Source organism: Coregonus clupeaformis, chromosome 40 (assembly GCF_020615455.1).
Source record: "Coregonus clupeaformis isolate EN_2021a chromosome 40, ASM2061545v1, whole genome shotgun sequence".
Lineage (NCBI taxonomy): Eukaryota > Metazoa > Chordata > Actinopteri > Salmoniformes > Salmonidae > Coregonus > Coregonus clupeaformis.
Window position 1 is genome coordinate 24,075,480 of NC_059231.1, and position 20,861 is coordinate 24,096,340.

The 20,861-nt window shown below is 43.1% G+C and overlaps 2 protein-coding genes across 3 annotated transcripts in view; one reads left to right on the forward strand and one right to left on the reverse strand.

Moving 5' to 3' along the window:
* Nucleotides 1-19,270, forward strand: si:ch73-390b10.2 (Golgi pH regulator). The gene is made up of 12 exons (XM_045212032.1): nt 1-240; nt 355-414; nt 1,753-1,856; nt 1,980-2,086; nt 2,234-2,335; nt 9,441-9,561; nt 9,776-9,779; nt 13,914-14,006; nt 14,335-14,430; nt 14,657-14,746; nt 17,545-17,610; nt 17,793-19,270. The coding sequence occupies exons 1-12, from the start codon at nt 172-174 to the stop codon at nt 17,997-17,999; spliced, it is 1,119 nt and encodes a 372-aa protein (XP_045067967.1). The 5' UTR covers nt 1-171; the 3' UTR covers nt 18,000-19,270.
* LOC121571632 (Na(+)/H(+) exchange regulatory cofactor NHE-RF3-like) overlaps nt 18,794-20,861 on the reverse strand; it is a 10,940-nt gene continuing 8,872 nt past the window's right edge. For both annotated transcript variants that reach the window (XM_041883211.2, XM_041883210.2), the window contains exons 8-9: nt 19,650-20,030; nt 18,794-19,477 (exon numbers count right to left, since the gene is read on the reverse strand). In XM_041883211.2, coding sequence (XP_041739145.2) covers nt 19,424-19,477; nt 19,650-20,030 — 435 coding nt within the window. In that variant the 3' untranslated portion in view covers nt 18,794-19,423. The remainder of the gene's footprint in view (nt 19,478-19,649; nt 20,031-20,861) is intronic.

Sequence of the window (20,861 nt, forward strand, 5' to 3'; positions counted from 1 at the left end):
CCCGCTGATTCTGATGACGTACACCACAGTCCAGCAAGTTGACAGATCAACTACGCGTTTACTCAATGCAAATAACACCAAAATAACCACGTTTTCACGTGTTAGTTGATATTTGTATTTGTGTTAGACATGAACTGAATGTAGAATATTTGAACTGGAAGTATTCTATAGATGTTAGGCCGTGGTTTCCTGATCAAAATGTCGTTTCTTATGGATTCAGTGATCATGTTCACTTTACAGGTACAGTAAGAACTAACGTTTGTTAGATCTTGTTGCTTAGCCAGCTAGGATGTTTGAACATACACTGTCTGGTGCAAGTTATCTAACGGGAAAATCTTCCAACTCTCTTCCCAGGTGCTGTTCTTTGGCTTTGGGTGGCTGTTCTTCGTGCGGCAGCTGTTCAAAGACTATGAGGTATGTTATATTAGTTACTAACTACACAAATACTGCTACAGTGCCTTCAGAAAGTATTCATACCCCTTGACTTATTCCACATTTTATTGCGTTACAGCCTGAATTCAAAATTATACACACAATACCCCATAATGACAAAGTTGTGAAGATGTTTTTAGACATTTTAGCAAATGTATTGAAAATGAAATACATACTTCTCATTTACATAAGAATTCACATCCCTGAGTCAATAAATTGTAGAAGCACCTTTGGAAACGATTACAGCTGTGAGTCTTTCTGGGTAAGTCTCTAAGAGCTTTCCAAACCTGGATTGTGCAATATTTGCCCATTATTCTTTTCAAAATTCTTCAAGCTCTGGCAAATTGGTTGTTGATCAATGCTAGACAACCATTTTCAGGTCTTGCCATAGATTTTCAAGTAGATTCAAGTCAAAACTGTAACTTGGCTACTCAGGAACATTCACTGTCTTCAGGTTAAGTAACTCCAGTGTAGATTTGGCTATGTGTTTTAGGTTATTGTCCTTCTGAAAGTTGAATTCATCTCTCAGTGTCTGGTGGAAGCAGACAGAACCAGGTTTTCCTCTAGGATTTTGCCTGTGCTTAGCTCCATTCCGTTTCTTTTTTATCCTGAAAAACTACCCAGTCCTTAATGATTACAAGCAAACATAACAGTTTGTTTTCAGGACAAAAGGGATATTCAATGTCTGCTGTTTTTTTTTAACCCATCAACCAATAGGTGCCCTTCTTTGCGAGGCATTGGAAAACTTCCTGGTCTTTGTTTGAAATTCACTGCTTGACTGAGGGACCTTACAGATAATTGTATGTGTGGGGTACAGAGATGAGGTAGTCATTCAAAAAACACTAAATTATTATTGCAAAAAAATTATGAGTCCATGCAACTTATTATATGACTTGTTAAGAAACTTTTTACTCCTGGACTTATTTAGGCTTGCACTAACAAAAGGGTTGAATACTTATTGATGAAATACTTTTCATTTTAAATTAATTTGTAAAAAACTTCAATAAACATAATTCCACTTTGACATTATGGGGTATTGTGTGTAGGCCAGTGACAATTTTTTATTTTTTTATTTATTCAGGCTGTAACACAAGAAAATGTGGAAAATGACATTTAGCTAGTCTACTTGCCTTGCCTTTATTTCTGTAGCTAGATAGCTTGGTGTCATTCTGTTCCTGGACCTGCCTATAGGACCAGTTGTGAGAACCAGCATGAAACAGAAACCTACTGATACATCAGCATGGGTGCTTAGACAGTAGTGATCTTTTATGACCGCACCTACAGCGTAATCTAACCCTATGGTCATGTTCCGGTCAACAGGTACGGCAGTATGTGGTCCAGGTGGTGTTCTCCATCACCTTTGCCTTCTCCTGCACCATGTTTGAGCTTATCATCTTTGAGATACTGGGTGCCCTAGAAACTAGGTAAGTACAATGGTTTAATTCAATCTTTACGTTACCACGTTTATTCAGTATGATACTTTGCTCTCCGTCAACCAGCTAACATAGCTGATGTGTCATATACGTTCTTGTATCTGTGTCCCTCAGTTCCAGGTATTTCCACTGGAAGTTCAACCTGTATGTGATTCTACTGGTTCTAATTTTCGTGGTGCCATTTTACATCGGCTACTTTGTCGTCAGCAACATCCGCCTGTGTGAGTGACATTTTGTTCATATTAGTCCAGCTGTAGCATAAATTAATTGATCCTTGCATGTTTGATGCTACGGTGTATGATAGGTGCTCTCTTGCTGGGGATTCTCACATGCAGTCTCTGAAGTGTATATTGTGTGTTTGTGTTCAGTGCAGAGACAGAAGTTGCTCTTTGCCTGTGTCGTCTGGTTTACCTTCATGTATTTCTTCTGGAAGTTGGGGGACCCTTTCCCCATTCTCAGTCCCAAACACGGTGAGTCCCTACCCTCCCCCCTCTCCCTATTCTCACTCTCTCACTGCTGTGCAGGGCTCGACATTAACGCTTGCCCAGGACAAGTAAAAAAAAAAGTCGGACAAGAAGAATATAGACTAAATTATGTCAGAATGGACAAGCTAGCTAATAAATGTACTGAGTCAGAGCAAACGTAACTAGCTATACAGCAGGGATCATCAACTAGATTATTGACTGGATGGTCGGGGGGCCAGACTGCAAGAAGCCTAAACAGATATAATATTTGACTAAATCAATCATTTCAAACCTTGATTACTTTTGGGAACACTGTCCTGCGTAGGGTGCCGTCTTTCGGATGAGACTTTAAAACGGGTGTCTCTGTGGTCATTCAAAATCCCATGGCGCATATTGTAAGAGTAGGGTTGTTCACCCCGGTGTCATGGCTAAATTCCCAACCTAGCCACATTCCATCATGGCCACCTAATCATCCCCCTCATTCCTAATTGGCATATGTCACTCCTCACCTCTCCACCTGATAGCTACTGTGTGGTGAAAACTCTGGTGCAAAAATGGTCACTCTGCGTCACTAAGGTGGATGCTACACTTTGTTGGTGGATGAGGTGAGTTTCCCCCAACTATGTAAAGCGCTTTGAGTACCTCAGTTGTTAGAAAAGTGCTATATAAATCCAATCAATTATTATTATTTGTATACAATCACATCTCTCTATTATGCTTGGGAATACTTGGAAACAGATTTCCAAAATGTAAATCATGGATGGGGGTCAGCATCTCCAATGTCAATATCATGTTCTATTAAGTTTGTACGTGTAGGTGTATCAGAAAACAACCCTGGAAATCTCAGAATCAAACCAACCATCTCTTTCCGCCCATCAACAGGTAGATGAGTAAGAAGGCTATCTAAAATCTCCAGTGTCTCTGAATTGTTCAATCTACCCTGCAGTATGCAATCGTCGGGTCCAGAAACATCTTCCTGCTCCTGCACAGACCTAGCATGACCAGAACCCAGGGAATAAACAGTATCAGCCAAAATAACTGCCTTACTGTCCTCTGTAGACCCCCCCTGTTCAGTCTCAGAGGAACGTGCATAATAGGGTTTTAACAAATTGACATGGCACAGTTGGTGTGCTTTCCTCTGTTCTGGAGTGGCAACTAGATAATTTTGCTCAGTGTACTGGCGCACCACTGTATATGGACCTTGAAACTTGGCTTGAAAAGGAGAACCAACAATTGGCAGCAGAGCCAGAACCTGATCACCTGGACTAAAGTGACGAGGCTCAGCTCGGCGATCATATATGCTCTTCATCCTGTCCTGTGAAGATGATAGCTTCTCTAAAGTCATTTCACCAGCGGCATACAAGCGTCGCCGAAAATCACACACATATGATAACAGGGACTGAGGAGGCTTGGGAGACTTCCAGTCATCCTGGAGAACAGATAAAAGCCCACGCACCCTATGTCCAAACACTAGGTCATTTGGACTCAAACCTGTGCTCTCCTGTGAAACCTCCCTAGCAGCTAACAGTAACCAAGGCAACACCTCCTCCCAATCCTTATCCATCTCAGTACAATAAGCTCTCAACAAAGACTTAAGTGTTTGATGGAAACGTTCCAGTGCTCCTTGACTTTGGGCATGATAGGCGCTAGACAAGTTATGTTTAATATGGAGTTGTTGGAGAACCTGACCAAAGAGATTAGAGGTGAAATTAGATCCTTGATCACTTTGAATGACCTTAGGGATTCCAAACAGTGAGAGAAACTGAGTCAAAGCTTTTAACACAGACTTAGTCGTGATAGACCGGAGAGGATAGGCAGCAGGAAACCTAGTGGTCTGACACATCACAGTCAACAAATAATTACTACCCTTTCTAGAACGAGGCAGAGGACCAACACAGTCAATAATCAGATACTCAAAAGGTTTACTGAGTACAGGAATAGGGAACAGTGGTACCGGCTTAATAGCTTGATTAGGTTTACCAGTTAATTGACAGGTGTGACAAGTTTTGATGAAGTCAGAAACATCCCTCTTTAGTCTTGGCCAACAGAAATGTCGTAATATGCGATTGTAGGTTTTTCTCACACCCATATGCCCAGCAACGTCGTTGTGAGAAGTTGTCAGCACCAACTCACGAAGCTTAACTGGTACCACAACCTGACTAATCGCCTCCCCTAGAAAACAACTACCATGAGACATCCACTTTCTCATCAGGACCTCCTCTTGGAGAAAATAGCCCTGTGCGACATCTCCCAACTGTTCCACAGGCACAATTTGGTCCCGCAACTCTTCTAATGTAGGGTCAGTCCGTTGCGCCTCGATTAAATCGGAGCGGGATACAGATAACGGGATAACAGGGAAAACAGTAACAGACTTCTTTGTGGTATTCTCGTTAGCCAGTTCCGTGACCAAGACGTCATGGATCATAGAACGCGTCGCTGCACACGCAGAGAACACCTCTGGGAAATTCTGCGCACTCTCATCAGGAATCCCTACAATTGAAGGCTTAGTGGAAACCACTAAAGATGGAAACACGATAGGCCACACACGCTCCCCAGCCAAGTTATTTCCAAGGATCACGTCAATACCCTCAATAGGCAATGAAGGACGCACCCCCACAACAACCTCACCTTTCACCAGTCCACAATCCAACATCAGTTTATGCAATGGAACTGACGGAGTGTTCAAACCTATTCCCCTAATTAGAACACTATTCCCCGAATCAGTCTCCGCAGAGAAGGGTAACACAGATTCCAACACAAATGATTCAGAGGCACCTGTGTCTCTTAGGATCTTTACTGGCACTAGGTTCTTACTTCCTAACAGACACAAAACCCTCCGTAACGAAAGGTAAATAGTCGGGATCAATATAGCCTTTCACATGGCTCTGGGCATGAGACAATGCGTCAGGAGTGAACTGATGTGGAACAGGCGCTGCTAACGCTGTAGGACTCGATTTACCATAAGCACCTGTACTGAATTTACCCCTAGACCTAAGAATCGGACATTCATTTTTCCAATGACCTAATTCTTGACAGTAGTGACACACTTGACCAAAGTCAGTTTTACCACGGGTATCAGGCTCAACCCTAGTTGAATGAAACTCTGCCCGGGAACCGAAGTATCTCGGCGAGCGAGGCCCAAATCTCTGCGAACGCCCCCACTCACTCCGAATACGGGGTTCTGCAAAAACATTTTTGTGAGTCAACACATATTCATCTGCCAAAACCGCAGCTTCAGCAACAGTCTTTATTTTTCGTTCGTTAATGTACGTCGCTATACGATCAGGGATTGTGTCCTTAAATTGTTCTAACATAATCAGATCACACAGCCCTTGGAAAGTCATAACTGCAGAGGCGGAACACCAGCGATTAAACTGTGAAGATAATATTCACGCAAACTCAACATGAGTCTGCTGATCATCCCTTTTTAAAGTTCTAAATCGTTGGCGGTAAGCCTCAGGGACCAATTTGTAACTCTGTAACACAGCCGTTTTAACCTTATCATAACTAACACTGTCGGCTACACTAAGAGCTGAATATGCTTCTTGCGCTTTACTAGTCAGCACACACTGCAACATCAAAGTGCGATCAGAATCAGGCCAACTCCTAGCGTTAGCAACACGCTCAAACAACGAAAAGAATGTCTCCGGGTCCTTTTCATTAAACTGGGGCAACAACCGTAAATTCCCAACAATTTCAAATGTGTCTGGATTACGACCAAAAGAGGAACGACCCCTAGGTAACTCTGGATCACCTTCCCAGAGCAAACTCTCCCCTGAGAGCTTTCCTTCCCTAACCAACTCTAGTCGCTCTTGTTGCAGCTTGATTTTAGCACGCTCCATATCCTGTTTAAATTCCAATTCCCTTTCATATTTTACATGATCATGCTCCATTTTAGCTTGTTCATGCTCTAGCTGTAACAGAAGCAGTTCTTTCTGCTGTTCAAAAAGAAGACTACTATGACTAACCGATGGAGCGGTCATTGTAACATATCGGGGAGACGACGAGTCCTCAGCAGAGGCTGCCCCAGTGGTAACTTCAAGAATACCACTCTCCATCAAATTGGCCTTCAATATTAACCTAATAGAATTTTTTAGACGTTTATCACTAATTTCAACCTTGTAGTGTTCAGCAACCTTCAACAGCTGTTCTTTAGTACATAATTCTAACAGTTCTTCTGATGGAAAGCGAATGAACTCGTCTACATTAGACGCCATAATCAGGAAACACATTTTTTATATATATATATATATATCATAATAATCTCGCTCAACCCCTCTGCTGAGCACACCAGACACAAGAGAAATGACAATCACACCGAGCACCACAGAAGAGAGATGGGATATGGAGCTTCCCCAAAACCTACAATAACTCAACCCTAGTCTTCGTGCAGATTCGCGGTGGGTAATTACGCACTGTAGCCCGCTGGCAAGGAATTAAACCCCCAGCACGCTGGTAGATTCCCCAGCCACGGATGTGCCCCCGAGACAACTGCTCAGTCCACAGACACCACACAAAAATAACAAACATTTAACCATGCCCAACGTATCCCACAACAAAACACGTCACTAAGCCTATCAGGGGAAAAAGCTATAGCTCCGGGTAGCAAATGTCACTACCCTACCCAATCTCCCACTGAGGTACACAGCCGATTGTACTCACCTCCGACCGATGTCCCAACAGCGAGTAGAGCAAGAGTTTCCAGGCTGGGCAGGGCCTGGAAACTAACCAATGTACTCTCTCCAACGCAGTACACAACCCAAAGGCAACCAATACTGGGCCTATCAAACTCAAACAAACTAACAAAATTTACAAAGAAAGACCCTACAGAATTGGACATTAACTCCACGTTCTCCCAAACACAACCAGTTCAAGATCCCGGACGAACCCCCACTTGTCACGAACCGGCTCAAGTTCGTAACAAAAGGGAGACACGTGGAGACAAGGAATACTCAGAGTATATATTTATTAACTAAAGTAAACTAAATCAAATAACAATGGTGTGTGTGTAATCAGTCATCAGTAGTGTAAGTGAGTGTTTGCATGCATAAATGTAATATGGAAAGGTGTTGAGAGGTGCCAAAGCAACAACCAAAAAACCACAAAAATACCACAACCAAAGTCAAAGTAGCTGCCTGGAGAGAGTCTTTCTCAATGAATGTGGAAGAGGTCCATGTATGTTGGGACACACCCGGCCCAGGTGTTTCCCATGTAGCTGACGACCCTCCCAACTCCGCCCACCGGCATCCTAATAAGGAAACAAGAGCAAAGAGAGAATACGGTAGACAGAGTGGGAGGGTCGTCACACTTGGAGCTGATTCCCTGGTGTTTTTACAGTCTTTTATGTCCAACAGAAAACCTGGGGGGCCAAATAAAACCAGCCGCCAGTTGGAGAACCCTGCTATACAGCCTGATAATACCAGTGATGGTGTAGACTTAAATCAGCATGTTGTTTGTGCAACAGTATCTTCTAAATAAAAGAGGAATACACAAAGCATGAATATGTTAGCTACATGAAGTAGCTAAGACAAAACATTCAATGTAGCCAAAGATTATAGGGTCCCCTAAGAAACACTTATTAACACTGTGTTCCTACCCTGTCACAATAACTCCTGGCATTTTCATTCGTTGTCATGTCAAACAACACTGTATTCAAAGTGCCCACTATTATATTCTAACTATAGAATTAGAATAATCATTCAATTTCCATGATTCCAACAGTTCACCCAAGTGTTTTGCTCTAAATCGCTAGTCAAATCACAATTGCAACATTTGATTAAAAATAAGGCCTAGATTGTTTGCCCATATAGTGCAGCCCTACATTGCAGTGTGGAAATGACCTCAAATTAGTGCAGGAAATGCTTAAATGTATGAAAATGCTGAAAATGATTTCTTGGTTGAAGTTGAATTTAACAGTATCAAACAATCAGAAATCACTTAGAATGTATGTGTTGCCACCCCAGGGTCACGCACCACTCATAAAGCAAATGTAGAACTTTTTATTTATTTGGCTATTAGCATGAATTAATGTCTAACTATTAGTGTGTATTAATGTCATTGTCATGTCCGATGTCCTAAAATAACTTTTCACCGGCACTCGTGTATAACCGCAAATGGCCGACACGCAGTTGATACGCGTGCACAGTTGATGAAACCAATGCTGCATACTCAGCTGCTCAATGGATTTTTTTTCTTTTCTTACAGTTGTGAAACTGTCTCTTAAGCTCTCAAAATTGGCTAGCATTCTCTTCTATTCAATACTGGCCATGTAATTCTGACGAAGTTACAAAAATAGAATAGCCTAATTGACAAGTAACTCCTATGCTGTCAAGATCTCCCCTGAACACTGAATATTTTAACCTACATCATACCTAGCTACCTCGCCCACCTTAGCCATTTGATCCCTGGTTCATTGAATGAGGGAATTATTTTATAAAGACATAAAGTATTTGGTTGTAATTTTAATGTTGCAGCTTGGCCAACCATCCTCCATGTGATTCCAGGAGAGCTACTGGGTGTGCAGGCTTTTGCTTCAGCTCTGCTCGAACACACCACATTGGAAAAAATCAGCTGCTCAACAGGACCTTGACAAGCTGACTGGTGTGTTGAGCAGGGTTGGATCAAAAGCCTTCACACCCAGTAGCTCTCCAGATGGAGGGTTGACGGACCACATGTGTTTTATAAAGTAGCCTATCAGTGCAGTATTTTACTTTGTGGGGGGTTAAGTGCCTTGTTCAAGGCCACAACGGCAAGAGATACTGTATAATACATGGGATCAGAGACCAGCAGCCTTCCATTGTCAATACCAGTGATCATAATTAATGTTATTTTGTGAAGTGGTTCTTTGCCTCATACAACACCTTTTTGGCCCATGGTGTTACAGACCTTTTTTGGGGGGGAGCAAGTGACTTGAGCTTTCAGACAAGTAAAGAATCAGTCCTACTTGTACAAAGGACAAGTGGCAAAAAAAGTTAATGTCAAGCCCTGCTGTGTGTAAGGCCCTATTCCAAATCAACCCCTACTCATACGCACCTCTAATAGATCTGAAGGGACTGGATTGTAACAGTGATTGAACATAATGTTACATTCTATGCCTATCTCTGTACATCAGGTATCCTGTCCATTGAGCAGCTGATCAGTCTAGTTGGGGTCATAGGGGTCACTCTGATGGCTCTACTATCTGGCTTTGGTGCTGTCAACTGCCCTTACACCTACATGTCCTACTTCCTACGGTTAGTGTACTAAGTCTGTATAGTCAAAAACACCATTAAACAACTACGTTACCTACAATCCCGTTCTCTAACTCCCCATAGACACCTACTACTCTACTCCTCACATACAGTACTCTACTCGTCACTCCTAAATGACATACCCTTTTATTCACCAGTAAACTTAGTACCCTCGCTACATGTATGCTTGTGTGATGCATTACATCTTTATCTACAGGAATGTGACAGAGTGATATTCTTGTCTTGGAGAGGAGACTTCTTCAGACCATGGACATGATCGTCAGCAAGAAGAAACGGTGAGAGTAAGAGAGAAAGATAATTAATGATATAATTTTTTTATACAGTGGGGAAAAAAAGTATTTAGTCAGCCACCAATTGTGCAAGTTCTCCCACTTAAAAAGATGAGAGAGGCCTGTAATTTTCATCATAGGTACACGTCAACTATGACAGACAAAATGAGAAAAAAAAATCCAGAAAATCACATTGTAGGATTTTTAATGAATTTATTTGCAAATTATGGTAGAAAATAAGTATTTGGTCACCTACAAACAAGCAAGATTTCTGGCTCTCACAGACCTGTAACTTCTTCTTTAAGAGGCTCCTCTGTCCTCCACTCGTTACCTGTATTAATGGCACCTGTTTGAATTTGTTACCAGTATAAAAGACACCTGTCCACAACCTCAAACAGTCACACTCCAAACTCCACTATGGCCAAGACCAAAGAGCTGTCAAAGGACACCAGAAACAACATTGTAGACCTGCACCAGGCTGGGAAGACTGAATCTGCAATAGGTAAGCAGCTTGGTTTGAAGAAATCAACTGTGGGAGCAATTATTAGGAAATGGAAGACATACAAGACCACTGATAATCTCCCTCGATCTGGGGCTCCACGCAAGATCTCACCCCGTGGGGTCAAAATGATCACAAGAACGGTGAGCAAAAATCCCAGAACCACACAGGGGGACCTAGTGAATGACCTGCAGAGAGCTGGGACCAAAGTAACAAAGCCTACCATCAGTAACACACTACGCCGCCAGGGACTCAAATCCTGCAGTGCCAGACGTGTCCCCCTGCTTAAGCCAGTACATGTCCAGGCCCGTCTGAAGTTTGCTAGAGTGCATTTGGATGATCCAGAAGAGGATTGGGAGAATGTCATATGGTCAGATGAAACCAAAATAGAACTTTTTTGGTAAAAACTCAACTCGTCGTGTTTGGAGGACAAAGAATGCTGAGTTGCATCCAAAGGACACCATACCTACTGTGAAGCATGGGGGTGGAAACATCATGCTTTGGGGCTGTTTTTTCTGCAAAGGGACCAGGACGACTGATCCGTGTAAAGGGAAAGAATGAATGGGGCCATGTATCGTGAGATTTTTGAGTGAAAACCTCCTTCCATCAGCAAGGGCATTGAAGATGAAACGTGGCTGGGTCCTTTCAGCATGACAATGATCCCAAACACACCGCCCGGGCAACGAAGGAGTGGCTTCGTAAGAAGCATTTCAAGGTCCTGGAGTGGCCTAGCCAGTCTCCAGATCTCAACCCCATAGAAAATATTTGGAGGGAGTTGAAAGTCCGTGTTGCCCAACGACAGCCCCAAAACATCACTGCTCTAGAGGAGATCTGCATGGAGGAATGGGCCAAAATACCAGCAACAGTGTGTGAAAACCTTGTGAAGACTTACAGAAAACGTTTGACCTGTGTCATTGCCAACAAAGGGTATATAACAAAGTATTGAGAAACTTTTGTTATTGACCAAATACTTATTTTCCACCATAATTTGCAAATACATTCATAAAAAAATCCTACAATGTGATTTTCTGGATTTTTCTTTCTCATTTTGTCTGTCATAGTTTACGTGTACCTATGATGAAAATTACAGGCCTCTCTCATCTTTTTAAGTGGGAGAATTTGCACAATTGGTGGCTGACTAAATACTTTTATTCCCCACTGTAATTGTCAATAAAAGCCTTTGACACTTATGGAATGCTTGTAATTATACTTCAGTATACCATAGTAACATCTGACAAAAATATCTCATAACACTGAATCAGCGAACTTTGTGAAGACCAATACTTGTGTAATTCTGCCTTTGATACTGTGAACCATCAGATCCTCCTCTCCACCCTCTCCGAGCTGGGCATCTCCGGCGCGGCTCACTCTTGGATTGCGTCCTACCTGACCGGTCGCTCCTACCAAGTGGCGTGGCGAGAAGCTGTCTCCGCACCACGTGCTCTCACCACTGGTGTCCCCCAGGGCTCAGTTCTAGGCCCTCTCCTATTCTCGCTATACACCAAGTCACTTGGCTCTGTCATATCCTCACATGGCCTCTCCTATCATTGCTACGCTGACGACACACAACTAATCTTCTCCTTTCCCCCTTCTGATAACCAGGTGGCGAATTGCATCTCTGCATGTCTGGCAGACATATCAGTATGGATGACGGATCACCACCTCAAGCTGAACCTCGGCAAGACGGAGCTGCTCTTCCTCCCGGGGAAGGACTGCCCGTTCCATGATCTCGCCATCACGTTTGACAACTCCGTTGTGTCCTCTTCCCAGAGTGCGAAGAGCCTTGGCGTGACCCTGGACAACACCCTGTCGTTCTCCGCTAACATCAAGGCGGTGACCCGATCCTGTAGGTTCATGCTCTACAACATTCGGAGAGTACGACCCTGCCTTACACAGGAAGCGGCACAGGTCCTAATCCAGGCACTTGTCATCTCCCGTCTGGATTACTGCAACTCGCTGTTGGCCGGGCTCCCTGCCTGTGCCATTAAACCCCTACAACTCATCCAGAATGCCGCAGCCCGTCTGGTGTTCAACCTTCCCAAGTTCTCTCACGTCACCCCGCTCCTCCGCACACTCCACTGGCTTCCAGTTGAAGCTCGCATCTGCTACAAGACCATGGTGCTTGCCTACGGAGCTGTGAGGGGAACGGCACCTCCGTACCTTCAGGCTCTGATCAGTCCCTACACCCAAACGAGGGCACTGCGTTCATCCACCTCTGGCCTGCTGGCTCCCCTACCTCTGCGGAAGCATAGTTCCCGCTCAGCCCAGTCAAAACTGTTCGCTGCTCTGGCACCCCAATGGTGGAACAAGCTCCCTCACGACGCCAGGACAGCGGAGTCACTCACCACCTTCCGGCTGCAGCTCATTCAGAATGCAGCTGCTAGAATGTTAACCAGGACCAAGAGAACGGAGCACATCACTCTGGTTCTTAAATCTTTACATAGGCTTCCAGTCAGTTACAGAATTGATTTCAAAGTGGTGCTTTTAGTTTATAAATCTTTGAATGGTTTAGGACCTGAGTACATGTCTGATATGTTTGAAGAATATAAACAGAGCAGGGCTCTTAGATCCATGACCACAGGTCAGCTAGTAGAGCCCAGAGGCCAAACTAAACATGGAGAAGCTGCGTTTAGCACTTATGCTGTACACAACTGGAATAAACTACCAGAAGATCTTAGATGTGCCCCAAACTTATCCATTTTTAAATCCAGGTTAAAAACACTTCTCTTTTCACGTGCCTACGACTGAGCACTTAAACTTAACCACACTGTTTAGCCTTATAGCTTCCTATGTTTTTATCCCATTTTTAATTTATAATCTTTATGTTTTTTTGTATTGTTTTTTTATAGTTTTTTTATTATTATGATGTTTTCATTATTTTTGATAAACATCTTTGTAAAGCACATTGAATTGTTTCGATGTATGAATTGTGCTATACAGTGGGGGAAAAAAAGTATTTACTCAGCCACCAATTGTGCAAGTTCTCCCACTTAAAAAGATGAGAGAGGCCTGTAATTTTCATCATAGGTACACGTCAACTATGACAGACAAATTGAGGAAAATAGTGTGTGAAAACCTTGTGAAGACTTACAGAAAACGTTTGACCTGTGTCAGGGTATATAACAAAGTATTGAGAAACTTTTGTTATTGACCAAATACTTATTTTCCACCATAATTTGCAAATAAATTCATAAAAAATCCTACAATGTGATTTTCTGGATTTTTTTTCTCATTTTGTCTGTCATAGTTGACGTGTACCTATGATGAAAATTACAGGCCTCTCTCATCTTTTTAAGTGGGAGAACTTGCACAATTGGTGGCTGAGTAAATACCTTTTTTCCCCACTGTATAAATAAACTTGCTTGCTACACTGTATTTCTGATCAATTTGATGTTATTTTAATGGACAAAAAAATTGCTTTTCTTTTGAAAACAAGGACATTTCTAAGTGACCCCAAACTTTTGAACGGTAGTGTATATATATATATATATATGATGTGTAGTGTTTTGGGTTAAGGCTATTGTTATGTGTCTTTGTTCCCCTATTCACGCTTTCCTGGTCTGTAGGAGCGGATTGAATACTCCAAGACATTCCAGGGGAAATACTTCAACTTCCTGGGTTATTTCTTCTCTATCTACTGTGTGTGGAAAATCTTTATGGTGAGCGTTACAGACATAGTCTGACTGAGACTTGATTCTTCTCGGCCCGACTAGCTACTGGTTCACCTGCTAGACAGCCTTAGAAACAAATGAAAAAAAATTAAGTTTGAGTTTGGTGTCTGTCAGTTTAGAGAATATTCAGTGTCTTTTGATCTTTATTTAGTATCATTTATTGCGTCTGTATTTCAAAACATTTGTTATTCTACCCATATTGTTTTTGCTTTCAAACAATATGACCTTATACTTCACATACAGTCAGTTTGTTGTCATATACACATCAGTCCCCAAAACTATATCTGTAGTAACCCTTGTTTTTTCTCCCTCTAAGGCCACCATTAACATTGTATTTGACCGTGTTGGGAAGACTGATCCAGTGACAAGAGGAATTGAGATCACTGTTAACTACCTAGGCATTCAGTTTGATGTGACTTCTGCTACTCATGCGCACACAAACACGGCACACACACACCTGTACAGTCAAATGTCGTACAAGTTGTCTCCAGTAATGTTAATGGTTGTCATTTTATTAAAGTGTCCATTTGTACTGAATCTTCACCTTTACGTGATAATTCCAAATGGAAATAGTAGTAAGTTGTATTGGTGTGTTCTATTGTTGCTCTAGTTTTCCTTACATATCCTTTCCTCGGCAGGTAAAGTTCTGGTCTCAGCACATCTCCTTCATCCTGGTGGGCATCATCATCGTCACCTCTATTAGAGGCCTTCTCATCACACTCACCAAGGTAAGCCAACTACAGACAGGAAGTAGTCAGTGCCATGACTTGCCCTCATGGGCTGAGGATCATAGATGCCGTCTAGGCAAAGGTTTGAACACCCCCTTTTCTGGGGGCCAGTTTTATGACCGGTCGTAAATTCCTTGCAGAAACATTCTTTTCCGTGCCATGCAGTATTGGGAGAGGAAACTTCCCTGTGAGACAAAGGAAGTGATGGAACACCCCTTTTACCCCGAGTGCATAAATAGCCTCGTGACGAAATTTACCTCAGACCAGGAAGCCCACGGCTTAAAATGGTTGACACTCTACTAGACCAGCAGACGTGAAGCGTGAGCTAAACTTTACAAAATGGTTTAAAACTACAACTCCATTACCAAAGGAAGACCAAGCATACTACGGTATAAGCCGGATGTTGCAAATGGTTGAATTTCTACAAGACCAAGAAGCGTGAAGCTGAAGCTAAACGTTACAAAATGGTTAGACCAGAAATACCAGAAAACGTGAGACCTTAGTCCACACGTTTGAAATTGAGAAACTGAAACTCTCAACCTCTACACGAGGTGAAGAAGAAGACAATGCACTAGACCTTATCATTTCAGTCTGCAGCTGGCATGTATAGTCGTCTAGAGAACTTTCACTAAAGACACGAGAGGAGAGGACAATCCCTCTCAGACAACCGCTGGTACATCTGACGTGTCCATTCTAACCACAACTATGACCAGAAACTCTACCAAGGTCATTGGGATCTCTGGTGGGCAAACCAGAATCCTACATCCTCAACTCAACTATCGAGGACAGCTACACGTAAACACATGTTGCATTTCTAATCCGAATGAGCATTTAGTGGGGTTTTAAGCATTTGTATTTCCGTCAGCGTAGTTTCCAAAGTAACCACGATAGTTTGAATCTCTGTCTCTCCCTTCCACTCTGACCCTCCTTCTACCCAAGCATTCATGCTATTGTTATTCCAGTCCACTAAGGACCTGTTTTCATTGTATTACGTTAGTAATCAATAACCTATGTGTGTGTTTGTATTGTGTTATTATTTAGTTAGTTAGGTACACTTCAACTGTGAGAGACAGAATCTAAAACAAAAATCCAGAAAATCACATTGTATGATTTTTAAGTAATTAATTTGCATTTTATTGCATGACATAAGTATTTGATCACCTACCAACCAGTAAGAATTCCGGCTCTCACAGACCTGTTAGTTTTTCTTTAAGAAGCCCTCCTGTTCTCCACTCATTACCTGTATTAACTGCACCTGTTTGAACTTGTTACCTGTATAAAAGACACCTGTCCACACACTCAATCAAACAGACTCCAACCTCTCCACAATGGCCAAGACCAGAGAGCTGTGTAAGGACATCAGGGATAGAATTGTAGACCTGCACAAGGCTGGGATGGGCTACAGGACAATAGGCAAGCAGCTTGGTGAGAAGGCAACAACTGTTGGCGCAATTATTGGAAAATGGAAGAAGTTCAAGATGACGGTCAATCACCCTCGGTTTGGGACTCCATGCAAGATCTCACCTCATGGGGCATCAATGATCATGAGGAAGGTGAGGGATCAGCCCAGAACTACACGGCAGGACCTGGTCAATGACCTGAAGAGAGCTGGGACCACAGTCTCAAAGAAAACCATTAGTAACACACTACGCCGTCATGGATTAAAATCCTGCAGCGCACGCCAAGGTCCCCCTGCTCAAGCCAGTGCATGTCCAGGCCCGTCTGAAGTTTGCCAATGACCATCTGGATGATCCAGAGGAGGAATGGGAGAAGGTCATGTGGTCTGATGAGACAAAAATAGAGCTTTTTGGTCTAAACTCCACTCGCCGTGTTTGGAGGAAGAAGAAGGATGAGTACAACCCCAAGAACACCATCCCAACCGTGAAGCATGCAGGTGGAAACATCATTCTTTGGGGATGCTTTTCTGCAAAGGGGACAGGACGACTGCACCGTATTGAGGGGAGGATGAATGGGGCCATGTATCACGAGATCTTGGCCAACAACCTCCTTCCCTCAGTAAGAGCATTGAAGATGGGTCGTGGCTGGGTCTTCCAGCATGACAACGACCCGAAACACACAGCCAGGGCAACTAAGGAGTGGCTCCGTAAGAAGCATCTCAAGGTCCTGGAGTGGCCTAGCCAGTCTCCAGACCTGAACCCAATAGAAAATCTTTGGAGGGAGCTGAAAGTCAGTATTGCCCAGCGACAGCCCCGAAACCTGAAGGATCTGGAGAAGGTCTGTATGGAGGAGTGGGCCAAAATCCCTGCTGCAGTGTGTGCAAACCTGGTCAAGACCTACAGGAAACGTATGATCTCTGTAATTGCAAACAAAGGTTTCTGTACCAAATATTAAGTTCTGCTTTTCTGATGTATCAAATACTTATGTCATGCAATAAAATGCTAATTTAAAAATCATACAATGTGATTTTCTGGATTTTTGTTTTAGATTCCGTCTCTCACAGTTGAAGTGTACCTATGATAAAAATTACAGACCTCTACATGCTTTGTAAGTAGGAAAACCTGCAAAATCGGCAGTGTATCAAATACTTGTTCTCCCCACTGTATATCTTCTAAGAGTTTAATTCGGGAGATGGTAACTCGTTAAACGACTTCTTCCGTGGTGCCCCAAATTCCTAATGAGTTAATTGTTACATGATTAATTTAATCGAGTGACAATTAAACATAGTTAGGTGATTCGATAAATAACAGTCATACATTAAAGTCACGTCACAACATCAGTCTACCTAGGCATGTTACAATGTACCCTAACACCGATCTTGAGTTTCTGTTTCTCTCTAGTTCTTCTATGCCATCTCCAGCAGCAAGTCCTCCAATGTTATAGTGCTGGTCCTAGCTCAGATCATGGTCAGTATATATATATCAGAGGGCATATATTTCAGTGTAAATGCTTTTTTTTTGTGATCAGTTGTGTATTCAATCTTTAGATAAGTTAGTGCGAAGACAACTGACATCCTGGGTGTCTCTCTTGTTTTTCTCAGTAGTGCGAAGACAACTGACATCCTGGGTGTCTCTTTTGTTTTTCTCAGGGGATGTACATTGTCTCGTCCGTTCTCCTCATGAGGATGAGCATGCCTCGGGAGTATCGCTCTATCGTGACCGAGGTGCTGGGCGAGCTGCAGTTCAACTTCTACCACCGATGGTTCGACGTCATCTTCCTCGTCAGTGCCCTCTCCAGCATCCTTTTCCTCTACCTCGCCCACAAACAGGCACCCGAGAAGCACGTGACCCCCTGACCCCACTTTGAACTTGACCCTTTACCTGGATGCTCAGGGGGTGTCCACAACTGAACTTTGAGTCTGTGGGATTTAGATGTTATTTTTTTATATTTTTTTTCTCTGGTCCGTCTGTGTGGTGGAGAGAAGAAGAGGTTTGGCCTGTGTTTCCTGAATCAGGAAGGGTCGATGCGTCGCCATGTGGACCATTGGTGTCGGGGGGGAATCAATGGAGGGGAATAGGAGCCATGGAAGACTGGAAGGCTGGACTAATGTTGGGTTTGAACGTTGGGGGGTAATGACTAAAACAATGTAGCTAACGATAGGAATGTGCCATTGTGCTGTTGGCCCGTTGGACAGAGGTTCTGTCTAGCCTTAAATTAATCTGACCACAGGAGAACTACATAGTATACAGCACAGACCAGCTTCACTGCAACACTAGCTTTGTTGTATGAAGGGGTTGTAAAGACCATCAATACCTGAAGTTTACACTCTATTTTTGACAAACAGAATAATCAGAATTATAGAAGAAATGTGTCCCCCAATGTCCATGATGCTATTGGCTAGCATATTTCATGGTGCCCAGTCTGTACATGTCATGTACCTGGGGTTGTTTGTTGGTGAATGTGTGTGAATATCTACTGTAGTCTACTGTGCTTTCACACAGGTGGGAAGGCTTCAGAATAAACCAATTTATGTGGCTAATAATTGGTTAGTTATTAGTTACTAGGTTCCCTTTATTTTAAGTACTGCAATGCCACTATAAATATAACAGTTAAGCAGAAAATAACTGAATAATGACTTACAGACACAGATCTGGGACTGGATACTTTATCTTTGTGAGAGCAGTATTTGACATCTGAGCAGAAAGACACAATGGCTCTTTGGATACGCTAAAATAAAACAGATTTACTTAATAAATGACAATAATTTAAATGCTATCTAAAAGACAGCTTTATGATTAAGATGTAGCCTATGTCACTATATGGTTTTTGTTATAGTATTACACATTGAACTGGTATTACTAGTGTTCTCGGTCTACATTGAACTGGTATTACTAGTGTTCTCGTCTATATTGAACTGGTATTACTAGTGTTCTCGGTCTATATTGAACTGGTATTACTAGTGTTCTCGGTCTATATTGAACTGGTATTACTAGTGTTCTCTGTCTACATTGCAGGTGCTTGTAATAAGATCATATGAATCCATAAGCTTGTTTGGTATCAGTGGCATCTAACTGATCAATGCAATTATACATCAATAAACACATAGCTATTTATTACTATTTTAAACCGATTGCATTCATACCTTAAAACAGCCACTGTCATTTGAATGTATTTAGTTTGATCAGAATTTTTATGCAGAGATATCCACATTATCCTGCATGGTGCAAAGGTTGATGGGAGACAGAAAAGGTCAGGATGTTGTTTCTCATTGATGACTTCTCAGAGTCTCTCATCAACACTCGAGCATGATGCTGCTGAAGACACAGATGGAGTCTAAGGGAGAGAAAGACAGTCAAATAATTGTCTGCAATAGAATTGTGGGTAAATACAATTGATACTAACTTGCTTTTGAATACTTTTGGTTTTAGTCTATACATTCAGACTCATTTGGATCTAGTTCAGAAGCTACCAAGGCACTCGAGCATATTTCTGTTATGTCACTCACTCTCTCTCGTGTCTGGGGTGGTGGGGTGTCTGGCTTAGCTTCCTCCTCCTCCTCCTCCTCCTCCTCCTCTCTGACTTCCTCCAGGGTGGCTGGTGTGTCTATTTGGGCTGGTGTGTGTCTTCGAGCTGGGGAGTGGGGTGGGGATGGGGACCTGGATGTTGGTGCGGGTGTGAGGAGCTGTGGTGTGATGGCCACCCCTTTGGATTTGAAGTGGTGGTAGGCCTGCTTCCCAGCCACTAGGAGCACCAGTGAGCTGCCGCTCTTACGGATCAACCCCACCACTTGCTCGTGGCTGCTCTGCTCCACGTTTACACCATCCACCTCCACCACAATGTCATCATCCTCCATACCCGCCCTGTCCGCAGCTCCGCCCTTCACCACCTAAGTGAGAGAACACCGCAAGGGGTGAGCTGAGTTGTGAATGGTTTGGAATGTAAACAGTTGACAGTGATTCAGAGGTACACAAAGTATGTGGACACCCGTTCAAATTAGTGGACTCGGCTATTTCAGCCACACACGTTGCTGACAGGTGTATAAAATCGAGCACACAGCCATGCAATCTCCATAGACAAACATTGGCAGTAGAATGGCCTTACTGAAGAGCTCAGTGACTTTCAACGTGGCACCGTCATAGGATGCCACCTTTCAAGCAAGTCAGTTCGTCACATTTCTGCCCTGCTAGAGCTGCCCCGGTCAACTGTAAGTGCTGTTATTGTGAAATGGAATCGTCTAGGAGCGACAACGTCTCAGCCGCAAAGTGGTAGGCCACACAAGCTCACAGAATGGGACATCCGAGTGCCTTTGGAAGCAACGTCAGCACAAGAACTGTTCGTCAAGAGATTCATGAAATTGATTTCCATGGCCAAGCAGCCGCACAGAAGCCTAAGATCACCAAGCGCAATGCCAAGCGTCGGCTGGAGTGGTGTAAAGCTCGCCGCCATTGGACTCTGGAGCAAGAGAAATCTTAACACTACAGCATACAATGTCATTCTAGACAATTCTGTGCTTCCAACTTTGTGGCAACAGTTTGGGAAAGGCCCTTTCCTGTTTCAGCATGGCAATGCCCCGTGCACAAAGCGAGGTCCATACAGAAACGGTTTGTTGACATCGGTGTGGAAGAAGCCCTGACCTCAACCCTATCGAACACCTTCGGGATGAATTGGAACGCCGACTGCGAGCCAGGCCTAATCGCCCAACATCAATGCCCGACCT

What these genes read in the sequence shown, in the direction of transcription:
- si:ch73-390b10.2 (XM_045212032.1), top strand. Translation starts at nt 172, where the DNA reads ATGTTAGGCCGTGGTTTCCTGATCAAAATGTCGTTTCTTATGGATTCA. An exon ending in TGATCATGTTCACTTTACAG is followed by an intron (nt 241 to 354) that starts GTACAGTAAGAA and finishes CTCTCTTCCCAG; the next exon opens with GTGCTGTTCTTTGGCTTTGG. An exon ending in CTGGGTGCCCTAGAAACTAG is followed by an intron (nt 1,857 to 1,979) that starts GTAAGTACAATG and finishes TGTGTCCCTCAG; the next exon opens with TTCCAGGTATTTCCACTGGA.